This window comes from Phoca vitulina, unplaced genomic scaffold (genome assembly GCF_004348235.1).
Source record: "Phoca vitulina isolate PV1807 unplaced genomic scaffold, GSC_HSeal_1.0 scaffold13, whole genome shotgun sequence".
NCBI lineage: Eukaryota > Metazoa > Chordata > Mammalia > Carnivora > Phocidae > Phoca > Phoca vitulina.
The window spans coordinates 11234966-11253685 of NW_022589716.1; the positions used below are offsets into that span (position 1 = coordinate 11234966).

General features: G+C 50.9%; 1 protein-coding gene across 19 annotated transcripts in view; it reads left to right on the forward strand.

The window, feature by feature from the left end:
• Nucleotides 1-18720, forward strand: part of CACNA1D (calcium voltage-gated channel subunit alpha1 D) — a 301670-nt gene that overhangs the window by 257971 nt on the left and 24979 nt on the right. For 12 of the 19 annotated variants that reach the window (XM_032411478.1, XM_032411483.1, XM_032411479.1 and 9 more), the window contains 10 exons: nucleotides 2512-2556; nucleotides 2958-3086; nucleotides 5373-5438; nucleotides 6881-6972; nucleotides 7909-8068; nucleotides 8653-8780; nucleotides 8919-9015; nucleotides 11314-11416; nucleotides 12884-12985; nucleotides 18068-18198. In XM_032411478.1, the coding sequence (XP_032267369.1) occupies nucleotides 2512-2556; nucleotides 2958-3086; nucleotides 5373-5438; nucleotides 6881-6972; nucleotides 7909-8068; nucleotides 8653-8780; nucleotides 8919-9015; nucleotides 11314-11416; nucleotides 12884-12985; nucleotides 18068-18198 (1053 nt within the window). The remainder of the gene's footprint in view (nucleotides 1-2511; nucleotides 2557-2957; nucleotides 3087-5372; nucleotides 5439-6880; nucleotides 6973-7908; nucleotides 8069-8652; nucleotides 8781-8918; nucleotides 9016-11313; nucleotides 11417-12883; nucleotides 12986-18067; nucleotides 18199-18720) is intronic. The other 7 variants (XM_032411481.1, XM_032411489.1, XM_032411484.1 and 4 more) reach the window with 1 other exon arrangement.

The window sequence follows — 18720 nt, forward strand, 5'->3', positions numbered from 1 at the left end:
CCACTGCTTAGCTGTAACAGCCTGAGTGGGCTTTTCTAGGGGCTCCCCTCTGTATGGCCCATCCAGACCAAAAGGAATTTGTTGACGTGAGTGACCACCTGAAGATGTGCCCAGCTTTACCCTGGCTTAAGACTGGAGTTCCCTCCAGCAGCACCTTAGAATCACCTGGGAGCTTTTAAAACTCCCAAAGCTCTGGCACACCCCAGACCAAGGAGATAAGAATCCTTGGAGTATCACCTGGGCATCAGATTCTGCAAAAGAGCCAGCCCCAGGCAGTTGGAATGTGCAGTCCAGGATGAGAGCTGGCCTGCCCTTTGCATCTGGCTGGCATCTGTAGTTTGGGCAAAGCCATCTTCAGGGTCCTTCCAATTTGTAAGATATTTTGGCAACTTGCACCGTCCTCCAGTGCTGCCAGCAACATCCTCCCCCACGGCAGTGCTCCCTGCCCAGCATGGCACTGAGGGAAGGAGGAGGTGTCCCAGGCTGCACTGGGGGTGCACGTGGCTTGCTGTGCTCTTTGTTCTGTCCTTCCTTTCTGCATGTGGTGCTGACGTGTCCCTCCACAAATGCTGTCTGGTTCTCCTCTTCATTTTTTTTTTTTTTTAAGAATATCCAGGGTTTCAAGTTCATAGTCCAAAATGTGTCATTACTTCAAAGGTGTCAGTTGGAAAAGAGATGTGCACTTCAAACGTCAGTTTGGCCACTGACTTTACCACATTGTGAGGGAGGGGGCACTGAGAGGTCCATCAGACTTGGAATGAGATGGGGAGGACAAGCAGAAGGGGCTGGGGCCAGATCGTAGCCAGAGAGTGTCTTCCCTGACCAATAGCCCTCTTATTCTTGCAGGTCTAACACACAAGTTATGGACATCTCAAAAGTATCACCGTAGAGTGCTCTGTTTTAGGCACACCCTGGCCCCCTTGAGCATAGGCAGGCAGAGGCGTGCATGCACACACCCCCACATACTCACATACCCTCCCACTCCAGCTGCATGAGTGAGACCCAAAAGCCTCATGCACACAGCCTTAGGGAGATTGGGAGACAGAACTTTAGAGCACTAATTCCTCCATTTGTTAAAGTCATAAGTTAAAACCATCATCTGTCCCTTTAAGATGTTCTTTGTTTTGAGGTGAAAGAAAAGAAGAGGAAAATAAAAGACAGTGACTGGGGCTTGGACCGTGCCATTAGAGGGTTCACCTTCTGAGCATCCCGGGTGAATCAGGGACCCCTTTGGAACCCTATCAGAACCAGTTAGTCCTGGGTTTGTCCTCACATTGCTGAATTTCACTTCTGATAGGATGTACCCCAACTCCTTCTTTTCCATGAATTTTATGTTTGGTCTCAGGAGGCAGCTGTTTATGAGAGTGAGAGTTCAGAACGGAGCCCTTTCCCTGTATCCCCAGGGAGGAGAACCACTCAGATTAGTGCGCGCCATCTATGCGTGTGCATACATCCCTTAGCTGTGCAGACACGCCATGCAGTAGGCTCCCTAGAAACCCTGGGGACCACTCAGCAGTTCCAGCTCCCCAAGAACTGGCTCATTCCTCTGTCGGTTACCAGGTAGACCAGCTGCTTCAGTGGAGGGTACCCTCCTAAAGGGAACAGAGAGGCCGTCATTCCTTGTCTCTTGTTCAGCCCTTACTGTTTTGTTAGAGCTTGCTTACAACCTCTTTCCAGTTTCTTCAACACTGAATATCTAATAAGTGCCAGACTGCATGCTGGGCACTGAGTGAAGCAAGGTCCCTGCCTGAAGGGGAGGCAGGTGCCCAAAGGGTGATGAGTGGTGTGGTTCAGCCCCCTGTGACCTGAACTATAGGTGCCCAGCCAGACCCTGGATGAGGTGGAAGTGCAGAAACTCAGGGCAAGCTGGTCCTAAGCTGCTGCTGCCCAAGAGTCCCACGGGGCTGAGCGCTGTCTTCTCTGACAGCAGTCAGGGCTGTAGGCTGGGCGCTGAAGGCTTCTGTGGGGAAACCAGCCCCTCTCCACCCACACTGACTTGGTTTGCCCACCTCCTCAGCAGCCCTTCCCAGGTATGTGGCTCAGGAGGCGTGTGGGGTGTAGGCAGGTACCACTCTGCCCCATTTGGTAGACTCCTCCTGTTCATCAGGGTTAGGAGTGGCCTGCTGCAGGGCAGTTAGTTCCCCAGACCCACAGTCCTGCCTCAGCAAAGAGAACTAGCCTGCCTGTGAGAAGCAGGGTCCCACTCTGCATGTCTGTCTTTGGGGACAACTGAGGTCTTGCAGCCTTCTCTTTTACTGGATGCCTGCCAACCTCAGAGCATCATGTCCTGGGATGTGAATTAGAAAGTAGCATGTCTGAGCCTGTGTCAAAGGCTGCCCACCCTCAAGTCCAGGTTCAGACAGAACCCCTGGCATTTTCTCAGGGAGGGAACAGCCGTGTTGTCCTAAGACACCAACCAGAAGTTTTTAAAAAGTGGGGAGGGGCTCATCCTTCTGAACCACTGCTTCCTTTCTGTTCATTAATACATTGTCAATCTTTGATTTCTTAAAGCCAACTGAAAGTGAAAATGTCCCTGTCCCAACCGCCACACCCGGGGTAAGATCAGTGACGAGTCCCCCGGGGCTGGGCCTTTTCCTTGACCATGCTGAGTTTCCCACTAGTGTTTCTGTATTCTCCATGGTTGTCCTTCCAAAACAGTGTCTGCGGTGGTTTGCATTCATCATCAGTGTCCAGTACTCTTGACCAGCCCGGCGTTCTCCTCTTAACACACTTGACCACGTGGACATGCATGTGCTGTGTGGACGCAGTTTCCCAAGCCCTGTGTTGTTAGCATGTAACTCTTCCTTTCATATCATGCTTTCCAAGGTGAAAAGGCCCTAGAAACACATCTTCTGTTCTTACCTCTGTCACCTTTGTTTGCATCTGTTGCTGTTTTTCTGAAAGTGTTGCATGTTCTACTTTGCATTGGGTTTGACCTCTCCATGATAACCCTTCAGAACTCTGAAGAGAGCAATAGAATCTCCATCACCTTTTTCCGTCTTTTCCGAGTGATGCGGTTGGTGAAGCTTCTCAGCAGGGGGGAAGGCATCCGGACGTTGCTGTGGACTTTTATAAAGTCCTTTCAGGTAAGAGCCAGGCTGGGGGCTTCTCTCTTGCTCTTGGAGATCACATGTGAGCCAGTGAGTGTCCTCTGTCGTGGAGGATCCGGACTCCCTTCCACATGGCCACTGTGACCCCCTAGGTCAATAGAGGATGTGGAACATGGAGGCACCTGACCCAGCTGTCCTTGGTGAATCAGACAGGATTCTTGCTTAAAGGAAACAGAAGGCAGTAAGGACCTGCAGTTAAGAAGGGGTGTAATGTTTCTCAGATGGATAGGGATGGGGAGTCTCCAAGCCCCTCAGTCCTCTCTGGAATGCCCAGTGGTGGAGGGTGACATCTGAGAGAGGGCAGGTCCCAGCAGACCGCCCGTAAAGTGAACAGCTTCCTGCCAGGACAGCTCTTCCTCCTGAGGCTGCCGCGGTCCTCTCTGTTGGCTGATCTAGATGTGAATCAGAGCCTGCCCCACCTGAGCCAGCACACCGTCCCCAATCTCTGCAGTACCCAGTACCTGCAAGGATCACAGCGTTGAGGACATTTGGGCATAAGCCAGGCCTCACTTGTCATCTGTGACTCTCCAGGCTGGTGCAGCCTGAACCAGGACTGACCCAGCTTCTCCTGTACCTTTTAGTACCCCACCCCAGATATTCTAGTCTTCCCGACTGAATTAACTGGGGACGGGGTACAGATTCTTATTTAAAATATTCGTCTATGTAAGGGAAATGTAGCTATGTATAAATATTAGAAAGTGAATCATGAATCTTCATGACTATTTTTAATTTGAAATAAACACCTTGACAAGTGAAGCTATCCAAAGACACGTAAAGAAAAAGTTCAAGCTAAGCCTACCACCTCTGAGGTAACTGGTGTTAACGTCCCAGGGAGCGTTTTTCTGCTTGGGTAAGATTTTAACACATAAAGGGAAAGGATGGCTTCCGGGAAAGGGGGTAGATCCAAAAACTCAAAGAAGGGAAATCACAGATTCTGGCAGGGAACCTGAGGTTGTCAGAACTGGGGATACAGCTCTCGGGGAGAGCGAGCAGGGCCTCAAGTGAGCCTTGGTCTCAGAAAGGGGTCAAATCCCAGACATTCGTTATTAATATAAAGTACCAAAGTTTTCAAGTGAACTGCTATAAAAATAGATTCATGCAATAATGTCATACGTACTTTTAAAGAAATTATTAAACTTTTTCTTTTTAAAAGTTTGGCCACTGTGGATAAATTCATCGAACAAAGTGGTAGTTCACAAAAACTGAGAAACAGTGCCAACAGAATTCGTAAAGATTCAGTAATCTAGGAAGAAAATGTGTATAGATACGGTGAGGAAAACCTGGAGCTAACCCTGTGGGGCTCTGACCAGCGGTCAGCCGTCAGGGCGGTGCTATTGCACCGGGCTGGGCAAGCAGCCCCAGGTCCAGAGCGGACGCACAGCAGGAAGGTTTTTAGCCACCGGCTTTCTGATGACCTTTTGTGGATAAAAGAGAAAGTAGATGCTTTCACCATGAGTGCTCTGGCCACTACCTGGAGGTGTACCATGTGCATGTCACATGACATGTCCTAAAAAAAAAATAGTTGAGGAACAGGGATGAGAGGACCAGGGGTCTGACCCCACACATACATACCTGTATTTAATGTTCTTAAGGAGAGTCCAGGTTTGGCGACCACCCAGCTAGCTCTCTTTCTTTTCCCTGACCCAACCCCCAACTCGCATTCTTTCAGAAAGTGTGTATTTTAAGAAAGATGTCTTGCTTTCTGCAATAGCAGGCAGAAAGTGGTTCTTCCCCTTGGCCCCAGTAATTTCACTCCCAAGACCTCACCTGAAGCAGACATGGGTGGTTTTGCACAAAGATGTTCCTTTGCAGTGTGATCTACAATAGACCTCACCCCCACCCCAAACATACCCACGAAAGAAAGTGGAAACAATCTAAATATCCAGTGTTCTGGAATGGTTTGATCAATTATGATAATTTCACAAAGGAATCCAATGATGCATATAAACATTATTGTGTGGGTGATATGTCTGCCCTGACACCTTTTATTTAGGGTCAGGTTATATTGTTAATGATGGTGGAAAGCATATCCTGCCCATAGATTCGTAACACTAGGTGTGTGCATGGATGGTACACTAAGGACTGAAGTTATTGTGCTGGGCTGGGGTTTAAAAAGTCCTCCTTTACTGTCGACGTTCTTTCAGCATAACCCAGAAAAGAGAAGCATGTGGCCCTGTGTTGGGTCTTCATTCTATACCCGAGCAGTCACAGTGTGGGGGAGGGGGAGAGGCGGGCACTGAGCCAACTGCTTCCTTCTTCCAGGCACTGCCCTATGTAGCCCTCCTCATAGCCATGTTGTTCTTCATCTACGCGGTGATTGGCATGCAGGTAAGCACTAGCCACTTTCCCCCTGTGTCCCCTTTGCTGGGTAGCCCCAGATCTGTGGCAAGATGTGCCTTGGCCAGGGGGAATGGAAAGCCAGGGTCCTGATTTTGCAGGCAAGTGCCTGTGCGGGGGACAGCCAGGCTCAGAAGAGCAGGGAGAGGTTGGGACATGCCAGGGAAGCCTGGGGGTAGTGGTACTCCTCACCCCCAATCTGAGTCTTGGGAGACTCAACTGATGGAGAAAACCCACAGTTGGTTTCAGCAACAGGAAATAGCACACTGAGAGAAGCTGTAATTGTTCTAGCTTCTGTACTGATGTTACTAAGAAGATATTTAATGATACCAAAGTCTGTTGATCCCCGCCTCTCCGGGGATGTGGAAAGGGATTGGGGCTTCATTCACTGCTGAGCTGAGCCCTAGCAGGGTAGGCATAGCCTCCAGGAGGAGAAGGGGGTGGAGAGCAGCCTGCTGGACCTCCTGGGGGCGGTCTCTCTGCTACATGCTCTGCTGTTTTGGATGCTGTCTTTCAGATAAGGGGGGATGCAAGTGTCAAAGAGGTGGGGTGATTCCAAGGCAGAGGGGTGGCTGCGCTTCCTTATCTGAAGGCATAGAAAAATTTGCAGTTCGATAGGGATCTATTTGGGAGTCGTGAATGAAGAGTTGACCTACTTGAGCCCTTGTAATTCAGCGTGGGATGCTTTGTGCCCCAAATGGCCTTTTATGACCTGATGTTCTCCTACAAAACAGCTGTCTTGGAGACCTGCAAGCTGCCCTGCACACACCATCACCAGTTTGCTCAGGAGGCTTTGCCAGGTTCTTCTAAAATGGCCTGCTTTTCTATAAGTCCTGCAGCTAACTTCCCCTTGCCCTTCCAGGAAAGGCCTCTCTCTTCTCTGTGGCTCACTGGCCCCCACGTTTGTCTGTAGCTGGATCTTTTGTCTGTGCACACTCATGTTCTTTTCATTTCCTGGGGCTCCTGGGCCGTGTCCCCTCTGCTCCTTTGCAGGCAGTGCTTCCTCTGCCCAGACACCCCACCCTCCTGCTCACCTGACTAGCCTCCACTGTGCCTTCAGTTCTGGGCCTAAATGTCACTCCTCCAGAGGCCTTTCCTGACCCCAGCCCCTGGCTGCAGATCCGTTATGCGCTTCCCTGTCCGGCTGGATCAGGCCAGCTCTCTGCAGGAGGGGCTGTCTGTCTGGTTGCCTGGTAGGAACTCCCTGAGGTGAGGATGCTCCTGACTTCGGCACTGGGCTCCCAGCAGTTAGCACGGTGCCCGCCCCATGTTTGCTGAGTGAATGAAGTGCCAAGCACTACGAGAGAGCCCTACTGGGTGTTGATCAATCCTGTGTTTGAAATTCACATGTGGAATAGGTTTTGTGGAGAGTTTTGCTTTTTTTTTTTTTTTTTTAACAAAATCTTTATTTCCCTAATAATTTCTCCACCCAGATGTTTGGGAAGGTTGCTATGAGAGATAACAACCAGATCAACAGGAACAACAATTTCCAGACCTTTCCCCAGGCGGTGCTGCTGCTCTTCAGGTGACTGCGTCCCACAAGGGCACATCTCTCCCTGGCTCTGGGCTCCAGAGTGACCCAGGACACATGTCCTGTTACAGCAGTGTGGCCCCTCCTGGCTGATGGTGGTGGCTTGTTGTATTTGTTTTGTATTCTGGAACAAAGACCTTAGCATTTCAGTCACAGGAATTTCGCTGGATTGTGGAAACTGCTATGGTCATTCAGACTGTGGCCAGCTTAAGGGTTATCCCTTTGGAAGCTAGTAGGTCTACTAAGGCCACCAGGAAAATGGTAGGATACACACTTATGCATGGGAGCATGCACTTGAACACACCCAGGAACGTGGAAATATAGCAAGAACAGAAAGGGCCTTTGCACAGCCAACAGGGAACATCCAAGATGCACAGTTTCAGATTTTATAGGATTGTTTTTAACCCCAGTTAACTAGCTTTGTAAACAAGGTGCCTTGAAGTGAGAGAACTTTCTAGAAACTATACGGGTAATTTCTAACGATTCTCTTGATTGAATAGCGAGTCACTTAGAATTTGGTAGTTTTCAGTTCTTTGCTTTCAACAAAATTGAATGGGGATCTAATCAAGTTGTCAGGTGTTAGGTCGTTAGAAATAGTAATTATTTTAAGATTGTAACATGAACATTTAAAGAAGAGAAGACACAAAAACATCCATTTATACAGAAAGAATTGATGTGCTTATATCAAATGATTGTTTTAAATCAAAGGGAGCTATAGCAGGGCCTCCACTCAGAGAAGTTGCATTTGAAAATAAGTAGGAATTTCAATTTAGGAATTTTCACTCATTCGAACTGGCTTTTCCCCCAAATCATTTAGGTTTTGCTCTAATTACAAATTTTGTTTAAAAAAAAATATTCTTAAAAATGTGAAGGTCTAAGCTTCAAATCACTCCTTCGTCTACTAAAGCCCTTCTTCTTAATCTCAACAAGGTGTGCCACGGGTGAAGCCTGGCAGGAGATCATGCTGGCCTGCCTCCCGGGGAAGCTCTGTGACCCCGAGTCGGACTATAACCCCGGGGAGGAGTACACGTGTGGGAGCAACTTCGCCATTGTTTATTTCATCAGTTTTTACATGCTCTGCGCGTTTCTGGTGGGTGATCACGACAGCTCTCTTTCTCAACTGACAGATGCTTGTGTGGCATTTGGGATTCAGACCACGGATGTTGCCCCCTCGAATGACTGTGGGGTATTGTATGTTGATGAGCACTCTAGACTTCATTTGGCGGTTGGGGGTTTTTCTTCAACAGGTGTGTGTTACCAGCACCTTCGTTGTGAGCAGGGGTTTGAGGCTCCCTAACAGGCTTGGGACAGTCACCACCCCAGCTTCTTAGGGCTGCTGGTGTCTTTATTGAAGTTCCAAAGCCACCGCACATAGCAGTGACTCAACAGTGTGAGGTATTTGGTGGCCACAGAATTATAAAACTGCAGTGTGCGTCGACAAGGCCAGATGACACAGCCCCCTGCTTTCCCCTGGGACTATACCAAAGCCATTGTGGAAAGCTGGAAGCCTGCCTTTTTCTTCAACATTCTCCAGAAAGGAAGTTTTTATGGCCTCAGAGAAGTGGGTTCCAAATGTTTCACGACTCTTATAATTAATTAGGAGGCCCTTACTAGGGTCTAAGCCCATCCATTCCACTAAAGATGAAGCAGCTTTGCTCTGATGTGCTTTTTCAGATCATTAACCTGTTTGTGGCTGTCATCATGGACAACTTTGATTATCTGACCCGGGACTGGTCTATTCTGGGGCCTCACCATTTAGATGAATTCAAAAGAATATGGTCGGAGTATGACCCTGAGGCGAAGTAAGTTGGAAAGGCTTCCATGTGACTTGTGTGGGCTGTTTCTGGAGTGTTGGCTGTGATTTTTGTAGAAGGTGGGATGGAGTGAAAGCTCAGGCCAGCCAGTGCTTCCCTGGACCTCATGCTGTTCTTTGTCTCCAGAGGAAGGATAAAACACCTCGATGTGGTCACTCTGCTCCGCCGCATCCAGCCTCCCCTGGGGTTTGGGAAATTATGCCCACACAGAGTAGCCTGTAAGGTAAGTGTCCTGTTGGTGTGTCTGGTGGCCTCTCTGCAGGGACTCTCTGCTTCATTCAACACACACTAAGTGACATTCTGCCGAGCCTTCCATCAGGTGCACTGGGGTTGCAGAGATGAATCATACGTGGTTTCTGTCCTGAGGAGCTATCAGATTTGTAACTCTTAGGATACCCTGTCAGCCAAAAGTAAGAATAGGAAGGGGATTGTGTCATTTGTCACTGGGTGGGTGGAGGGGAAGGTGACATTTGCGTCAGGTCCAGAAGGACAGAAGCGGGAGGGCATTGCAGAAAGGGAACACAGCTCAGATGTGGAGGTCGGAGAATGGCCATCATGTTGGCACATGGGGAGTCACTGGTGTCGCTGGAGCATAAGGGAAAGTGGCAGAGGACTATGGGCACAAGCTGAGTACAACTCCAAGGAGCCCTCTGTGCCAGGCTGAGTCCCACAAAAGAAGCATCAGTAGAGTTTCATGGTGGAAAGTTGCCCCTTGGCAATGGGGGAGTAAACAGGAGACCACCCAGAGAGCTGTTGGAGTCACCCGGAGTGAGGGCGGTGGTGGGGACAGAGGAGGGCAGGGCTGGAAGGTCTGCTTAGGAAGTAGGATGGAGAAGACGTGGTGCCCTGGCTATTTCCTAGCTTGAGTGACCGTGGACATGGTGGCACACCCCTCTGCCACCAGAGTGCCTGTCCCCATGAGCCATACATTAGCAGTGGCCTCTTGGGGTTTGGTCCAGATCTCTCATTTCCCCCCCCCCCCACTTCTGTAGTTTTCACCCCAGACCATGCTCTCTGTGAGCTCCAGCTGAGATTTGTTCTTCCGTAGAGCTCTCAGGGAACCACCTTGAGTTAACGTAGCAACAGAAAATAATTCCCCTTTCTGAAGGAGATATGCAAGATTTGCTTACTGCAACTGCCTCTAGAAATCCAGCCAGCCACATGACAGCTGGTCACCTCTCCCCCTGGGTCCGAGGCAATTCTGGGTTCAGGGGTTTTACCCAGTGTTGCTGGGCCAGCTCTAGACAGAACCCAAAGTAACAGAGTGGAGTCTATAACGTATTGCAGAGAAATTTCAAAGAAATCTTTGGAGACAAACTCATTGTTCTCTGCCCTGAAAGTCCAGAAAACCCTATTGGCAGGTCCTTGGGTCTTTGCCCACATTGTTGCTTCTCTGTAGCCTGGACTCTGGATGAAGGTACAAAGAATAAGCCACAGAAGTGGACTTTTTTTCATAAATTTCTTTTCTGCTTTCCAAGAACAAGATGGGTTCCAGCTTATGGCTGTTGTTTTGTGTTTACGTCTCTAGACCCTTTTATATAAAGGATCTAAGTATCCTTGAGGCACAACGTGGTCCATTTTCCTGATTCAGGAACTTGCCAGAGAAAGTGAATGGACATGCAGGCTCTCTTGGCTACCTGTGCTGGGTTTGGAGACAGGCGTGGTTGGTAATAGGACTAGAAGTTTAGGTCGGATGAGTCATGCAAACATGAGATTCCAGTCCCTTAATAGGGAAGAGAAAAAGCATTAAAAATATCTTAGGACACTTTGCCAGCCCCAAATAAGAAATTTGGAACCATTAACAATTACAAATACCACTTACTTAGCTCTGATCACATGCCAGGCATCCCCTGAAATTTTAGCGTCCATGATCTGCCTTAATCCCAGCTGGGTGTGCCATCTGTATGGGAGGTAACCAGGGCCCAGAGAGGGTGTCACTCCCTCAAACCCCCTCCTCAGCTCCCAGTGCTAGTGTTCGAGGGACCAGAAGGGAGAAGAGAAGCGGGAAGTGGGGGTCCTGCTCTGGAAGACCAGACAGAGCAACCGTGTGGACTTAAAGGGGGTCCCACCGCGAGCATGACGGTCCCACCAGGGCAGGGTTCCCTAAAGGACACTCCCTGTGTTAGGAGTAGTGAAGACCCAAGCCCCGGTCCCTGTGCCTGGCTTGTCGTACCTGGTGTATTGTCTCAGCCTTACGACAGCTTTAAGGATGTGCCCAGAAGGGAGGCCTGACCCTGACATGTGCTGAGGGACAGAAGAACGCTTGAATAGTCAGGTCTTAAACATTTGAGGTTAAAAACAAGCAAAGCACACCATCTGCGTGCCAGCATGTGTGTTTCACGACTAAAGCCTTGATCTGTGTCAGCTCCAAGTACCCCCAGGTGCTAGGTGCTCCCTAAGGAGTTGTGGAGTTGAACTGTTGACTAGGAGGAGGCAAGGGATAAACAGAGAATCAACACCGAGAAGTAACATGGCCATAATCCATCATTCGCCTTCTATTGAGAAACTTTTCTGTTTACAGAGACTAGTGGCCATGAACATGCCTCTCAACAGTGATGGGACGGTCATGTTTAATGCAACCCTGTTTGCTTTGGTTCGAACGGCTCTTAAAATCAAGACGGAAGGTGAGCATCCCTGGGACAGGACGATGGATGCCATATCCCACCTTGCGTTCTCCCATCTGGGCCTTTTCTTGTCGAAGGGGAGGCCGTGGGGAAGGGGCAGTGAGCGCTGGGCCAGCTGGCTGTCCCTGTCTGCCTTTATGCTTCATTTTGTCCCAGAAAGTTTCACGGTGACCCCTGCCACTGCTTGCTTACGGAGCAGGAGAGATTAGGCAGGGGGAGGGGGGCTGGGGCAGAGACAGGACCATCACAAGTTCATTCACTCCAGCTGTCCCTTTCTACTGTGTGACCTTCAGAGAGGGATTTCACAGTGCTGAGCTGTAGCTTCTTCCTCTGTTGAAAAGGAATAAGTATGCCTCCATCCGGAGGAGTCCCGGAGGAGTCCCGAGGCTGAGATGAGAGGATGTCTGCAGGAGCCCCTCTGCCAGGCGGGCACAAAGCCGGCACTTGGGAACTATTAGCAGCTGCATCTTCCCTGCTGATACCAAACACTCAGCCCTGGAGGGTGGCCGCTGGGGTTGGCTCAATGATGACATGAGAGTGGGACAGAAAGCAGATTGCAGCAGGTTGAGGAGTGACAGGAGGTGGGAAAGTGGAGGCCGTGAAGGAGCCAACTCTTGGCACACTCCGTGGACGAGAGGGAAGAGGGGCCGGCAGGGCACAGCTGCGGTCTGCAGATGGCTGTCTGCCAGTAGCCCCGGAGCTCTAGGTGAACCTCTGCTCAAAGCCAGTCTCTCCAAGCTCCCAGTACCCCTGGCAGTGTGCTCACCCATACCTGGCCCAGCCAGTGGGCCTGGGCGGGGCAGAAGGCAGGGTGGTCATGGGGACTGACAGCTTAGCTGAGGAGACAGGCTTCAGCCCATATAATAAAAGACCAGGCTTTTGTGGTGCTGACGAGTACATGCAGTAGGAATTGAGAGAATTTCTCACTTGGGTGAAATGGAGGCAGTGTTTGGAACAGGCAGTGGAGGAATAGAAGGCATTCTAGCTGGGGGCAGTGGGAAGGGGTGCGTCTTGGCTGTGGGAGGGTAGGATGAGATCAGGCTGCATAGGCCTGGAATTCCAGAATAAAACACGGTTCCTACCGTGGGGTGACTGCCCAGTGGAAGGCTCACCCACTATTTGCCTGCGACCCCTCCACTGGAGAGCCCCGGGGGGAGGGGAGCCCCGTCCTGTCTGAGGTCTCTGCTCCAGGCCAGCTGGGAGGGAAGCAGCCCTGTGGGAACAGACAGGAGAGCTGGCTAAGAGAAGCAAGGCTCTTTATAGATTTTGGATACTAGCTCCTTATCTGATATGTCATTTGTAAATATCTTCTCCCATTCTGTCGGTTGTCTTTCAGTTTTGTTTACTGTTTCCTTTGCTGTGCAAAAGCTTTGTATCTTGATGAAGTCCCAATAGTTCATTTTTGCCCCCCCCAAAGAAAAGAGAGAGAAGCAAGGCTCATTTTCCCCTCTTGCTTTCTGAATTTAGGGAACCTGGAACAAGCTAATGAAGAACTCCGAGCTGTGATCAAGAAAATCTGGAAGAAAACTAGCATGAAACTGCTTGACCAAGTTGTCCCTCCAGCTGGTGGTCAGTGCAATCTATTTCCTAAGTGGTTCTTGGCTAATGCATTGGTTTCAGTGCAAGGATCTCCAGCAAGCCCCAGAGAGGGTTTGCAGAATGCTTTACATATCCGCTAGAGCATTCGGACCCACAGCTAAAGAAGGCTCTTCGGCCTTTTGGTGTAATTATTTGGGGTAACAGGAGGACCATTCCAGACAAAGGAGAGGCTTCAGTGGGAAGGAGACCCAAGACCCAGATGGCTGGGGCAGGGGTTTTCTGGTCGGTGGAAGAATTACCATGGGAGAATGAGCTTACTGTCTCAAACCAAAGAGCATGTATTTTTTCAACCAAAATGAAATATTTAAAGTTAGTTTCCATTTATCCTTCAACATGTTGTTGAAAACGTCTCAGAAAAAATAGATAGCTTTCAGAAAATGGCATTTTTGAAATGTTCTTCTCAGGGCTGAGTTTACCATCATAATTACCAAAAATGTCCCTTTAACTGGAGTTTAGAGTCAGAACTAACAGGCATGCTTATTTCCTTTTGTTATTTGTCATAAAATAACGGACTAAACTTTTTCAGATGTATATATATATATGACGCACATATATATAATATATATACCGTTTTTCCATTTTTGTTTAAGTACACCGGACTTAGACGTTGAGGTGGTTGTTTCGTGACTATTTTATTTTCACGTTTTAAAGGTGCAGGATCCGTTCACTCCGTGCCACGACCCCAGTATTCTAGCCGCCCCTAGCCCCGGGCACACTGTGAGCATTCGGTGTGTTTTGTAACCAACCACACTTTTCTAGCATCACCGCTCCTGCAACTTTCGAGATTGGTCGGGCTCAGGGCTGGAAGCCGACTCCGGGACCCGGGGCCAGGACCATGGCCAAGGCCTCTCCCTCTGAGAAGGTGACAGTCTCTGGCTCTTGGGAGGCAGAGAAAGAGAGAGAGAGCGAGCGAGCAGCATGGCGCCTAGGTCTGCTCCTCCGCATGAAGCCAGAGCAGTGTGAGCTTTTGTCGCTGGAGGGAGCCACCCCTAGCTGGCACAGCCACCTGCTCAAAGCCGGGGGAGACAGTCCCAAAGAAATGATAAAGGGAAAGCACGCACACACACACACAACCCCGCCCCCCCGCCCCTCCGCCCAAAACCAAGGAACAGAAAACCGTCAGCTCCCACCTGGAGCACCCAGGCCCCCCACAGGAGAACTGATGCTGCACATTTAAAACGACTCTTCGGTTTCGTTCTTTTCCTTGCAGCTGCGCACCCAGTGCTCGCATGGCTTAGAGAAATTGCTTTTTAAGATTGTTGTAACAATGTGCTTGAGCTTTTTCTGCAGCCTCCATTCCTTTCAAGTCTCAGTCTTTCAGAATATTCTGAAGCAATTCTGTTTTAGGGTGGTGGCATGGAATCAGGGTTATCTCTTGGCAGCCGTATTCCCCTACACTGTTTCTCAAATCCAGATGCATGCTTCAGAATAGCGGCTGCGCGCGTCCCGGTAAACCCTGCCCCCCTCCACCTCCCCCCAGGGCCAGCCCACCCTGCCCCAGCGCCCCTCTGCTGACTGGCCACCTTCTTCACAAACCAGTCTCACCCCAACATCTTGGGGAGCATAGTCGCATTACTGTGAAGCTTTCTTTCTTTTAATTAGACCAGGAAAAAAAGGTCCAGAGTTTGGCTCACCATGCTAGTGCCCTCAAAACAGATCAAATTTTAGCTCTGCTAGACTGCTAGTAAAAGCCAAATATCCTTCCGCTTTCTTGGCCCGATAGCTGGGCCTGGCCTTTTCTCTGTATTTCTCAGAAAAGATGGGGGTTTAGGATGACAGGTGTTCATCTATTTCAAAATGGCAGCAGGAGCACAGTGAAACCCGGGAAGGCAGCAGGCCTTAGGGGGTGGCTTGCTGCACTGTTTGAGTGTGTCTCTAGGATGGTGCTCCTCCAGGCCGAACCCCAAGTGCTACTGCGCTGGAGAGGTTCATGGCAGGCAGGGACTCTCAGGCATCCGCGAACACACTCTGTAGGAGGTGCATGCGGGGCAGGATTTTACTGCCTGCATTCCACCAGTTCTCTCTGTTGCTTCTTTCCTCTTCCAGTAGACCATTGGTTCCCAGCCTCACCCACATTGTGGCGCACTTGGAAAATGGGCCTCTGGGCCAGCAGATGGCTAGCTCCCAGGACCGAGGGGCTCAATGTCCTGCAGGCCATACCCTGGCCAGAGCAGCAGATTCCACCAGGCCTGCTGCTCCCTGTGTCTGGGGCTGGCCCATGTGGGGCATCAGGGAGCCCCTCACAGGCCTGGTGGCAGTGGAGCAGGGGCCCATCTCGGGAGGCTTTGTAGCTCAGGGTGGTGTGCGGTGCCCCCCCCCCCCACCCGCCCAGGTCATCACAAGCTTCTGAGAAGGAGGCGACCCCAGGAGCCAGCCCCAGAGGAGCAGGGGGGAACTGTCCTTCTGCACCGTGGCAGTGCAGGGGCCTGTGGCCTCGGGCATAGTCTGCCTGTCCTCTCCATCACCTGTGCTCAGCGGTCCCCTTGCCCATCTCTGAATCTTGCTCATGTCCTCTGCTCTACTCTTGAGTCCTCTGCCGTGTCATGGCTCTTCCCCCTTTCTGTAGGAGTCCCCTATTCTCCCAGGGGCTGTCCTTCCTTTGGGCCTCCACTCCTTGACCTGGATCTTTGGCTCCTTTGCCCTGAAGAGCTCAAAAACCTGGCCCCATCTCTTTCTCTCCAGGCCTGAGCCCAGACGGCCTCACTGCAACCATTCCTTCTGTCCCTTCCTTTTCTAACCAACTCTAACTTTGATTTTTCCTGTTCTTGAGAGCTTGTCCTCAGCCCAGCCTCAATTAGCTTAGCATCTCAGTGGAGAAGACCAAGTGGTGGCCTGCCTCCGCTCTGGAGTGGCCACTCAGGCAGAACCACAGTCAGCCCTCTGCACTGAGCACCCTGCTTCCCCCAGTTCTGGGCCAAAGAGAGCCAAGACCCTCCCGCAGGAGCCTCCTGGGCCCCTCCAGGCCAGCACCATCTGGGCTGAAGGGAGAAAAGGATCAGGCCTGCATTTACGGGAAACATCCCAGTGTGGAATGAGGTGGGCCTTCTGTGAACCTAGTGTTTTTTTCTGGGAGCCCACAGAGAAGACTTGATACCCTGGACTGCAGGGGATAGCTGTGGCACACAAGGCAGAGGCTCCCTGGGTCCCCCAGGGTTGTCCACTGTGAGCCCACCTCCCGCATGCAGCTCAGTAGAGAGACTTGTACTCTGGGGGAGGCAGCCCCAAAGAAGTAGGTGGTGTGTGGCCAGAGCTGGGCAGTCCCTGAGTGGGCGGTGTGGAGAAAGAGGAGAGCCCACGTTTGGGAGGCCTACTGCCCTGGGCTCACATCCCAACTCGACCGGCCAGGGCAGGTCATTCAACCCCGCTGCATCTGTTGAGGGGAAAGCCATCCCACCATCTCAGAGCTGTTGTGAAGAGGCCATGACACCCACATGGAGTTCCTCTGGGAACGTGGATGCCCAAGAATAGAGGTAGCTAGAAGGTATACCAGATGTACCCTGGGCAAAACTGGGAGCAGCTTGCGAGCAAAGTAGGAGTGAAGTGTCGAGACCTAAATGGTCTGTCCACCTCTCACCTCCTTGCCCATGGGCAGTGCATCATTAGGCTATTTGGACCAGCTTGAGACAGATGCGGGACATAGTTTCACATGCTACCCAAAGTCTTCGTCCCTTTGGTGGCCCCTACACCACTTCAGGCTTCTTGGCTGGGGTTTGTGAGGAACACAGCGCTCTTCTTGAGGCCAGCTGCCCCAAGGCATCTTCTTACTCAGTAACACCGAGTGGCTCCTGACAGGGAAGTTTGGAGAGGTGTGTACAGCAGCCCAGCAGTATCCAGATGGGGACGCTTCCCACATGGGCACTGAATGAGCCCCAGAGCGTTCATTCAGTGAATGTAGAGGGTTCCAGTGGCCCCCAACCTGTCATGTTCCACCATCCATTTCAATGGATGGCACCATCAGCAGGCTGCCGGCTCACTGTCACCCAGCCCAGGCACTTCGGACCACCCTAGCATGGGGCCGGGTGCTTCCAGGCCTCCTCTTGGATCATGCTCACAGCACCTCTAAGAGGTGTGGCCCCATTTATAGATGAGAACACAAGCCCCTTGCCCCAGATCAGCATGCAGCTCTTGCAAGTGCAGCCTGGGTACAAGCTCAGCTGTCCCAAAGCCTGAGGGCCAGCAGCCCTTCCTTCTCCCAGCCTCTACAACTCCTGGGGCCCTAAGCTTCTTACCCAGGGGCCACTGCAGATCTGGGGGCGAGCACCCCAGGGAGAGCAGGGCTGGTGGAGGCCCCTGGGCAAACACATCGTGGTTTACCATGAGACAGCCAGAGCCTCTATTCTGCCTCATGCATCACCTTTAAAATGCTCAGCGGAGTTCCAGTGCCCCAGCGGTACATGCTGGAGTTGTTCCGAACAAAGCAGAAATAAGCTCAGCTTCGAGGTTAGTTGGAGCTGTCGCTTGCAGTGCCAAAAATAAGCAGTTCTGGATTACAAACAGAGAAATGGCATATGGAGGCTATTGGAACAGAATCACGGGGGCACGTGAAAATCTGGGTTTGCAGCCACTTTCCTGAACCTTCCTCCTCTTCCGAGCTTGTCTGTCACTTTCTGAGGTCTCTGTCTTTATCTCAAAGCATCAGGATTTGGATGATTAATTGCCTTGGTGTTCATGGTAATTACACATGCAAATCTCTATGCACAGGGGTGAAAATAGGACCCAGGAAGTCTTTTTTTGTTTCGTAATTTTTATTTTCAGTAAATAACCAAGACAGCACTCCATAGTGTTACTAATACGCTGCTCTAATAAACTCATGACAAACATACCGTTTTCTGCAATTTTGAGTATCAGTTCATGGGACTGACTCTAATTTTGAGCCTTAACTGCTTTGCAAAACCTTGCTTTTTGCTAGATTTAGTCTCCCGGGTCCTCAGCCCAGAGCTCAATGCCCTGGGCGCTGTCCCGCCCCGCCCCCGCCCTGGCCCCCAGCGAGAGTTGAGGCTCCTGGTGCAAATGTGCTGATTCGGGAGAGCTCTGTCTGGTCTCTCCGTTTAGATGATGAGGTAACCGTGGGGAAGTTCTATGCCACTTTCCTGATACAGGACTACTTTAGGAAATTCAAGAAACGGAAAGAACAAGGCCTGGTGGGAAAATACCCTGCGAAGAACACCACCATTGCCCTACAGGTGAATTGTCCTTTTGTTTTCTTCTCTTTTCACTAACCATTTTACAAGCTTATTTGAAATACTAGAGAGCTGGCTATTCATGGTTGAGCGGTGCCACAAGGATTTTGTTTAAACTGAGATACCGCACACCCCCCAAAATGCGGACTAGCCATTTCTGGGCTATGAGGTAAGTGCCCCCCTCTCCTTGCTTTGTCTGTTGTGCCCACACCTGCCGTGGCCCGGGTGGCAGGGCCCCCAGGACAGCGGCGGAGGTACAGCCCTGGCAGGCCCCGGGGGGCCAGCGCTGGCCTTGTACCCTGTCTCCTCCCGGCTTCTCCAAAGACAGGGTCCTTAGGCAGGCACCCACCTCCCCCCAGTCCCGGGCTCGGGCCCTAGCTGCCCAGGAAACAGCTTTCCATCTGAACGCAAGTGCTTTGTTTTGTTTCTGTTTGTTTCTTACCCCACTGCTTGTTGGTTTTCGGTCCATTTCAGTAACATCCATCACCTCCTGGTGTGTGTGTGCGTGCAGATGGGTGTGTGTGT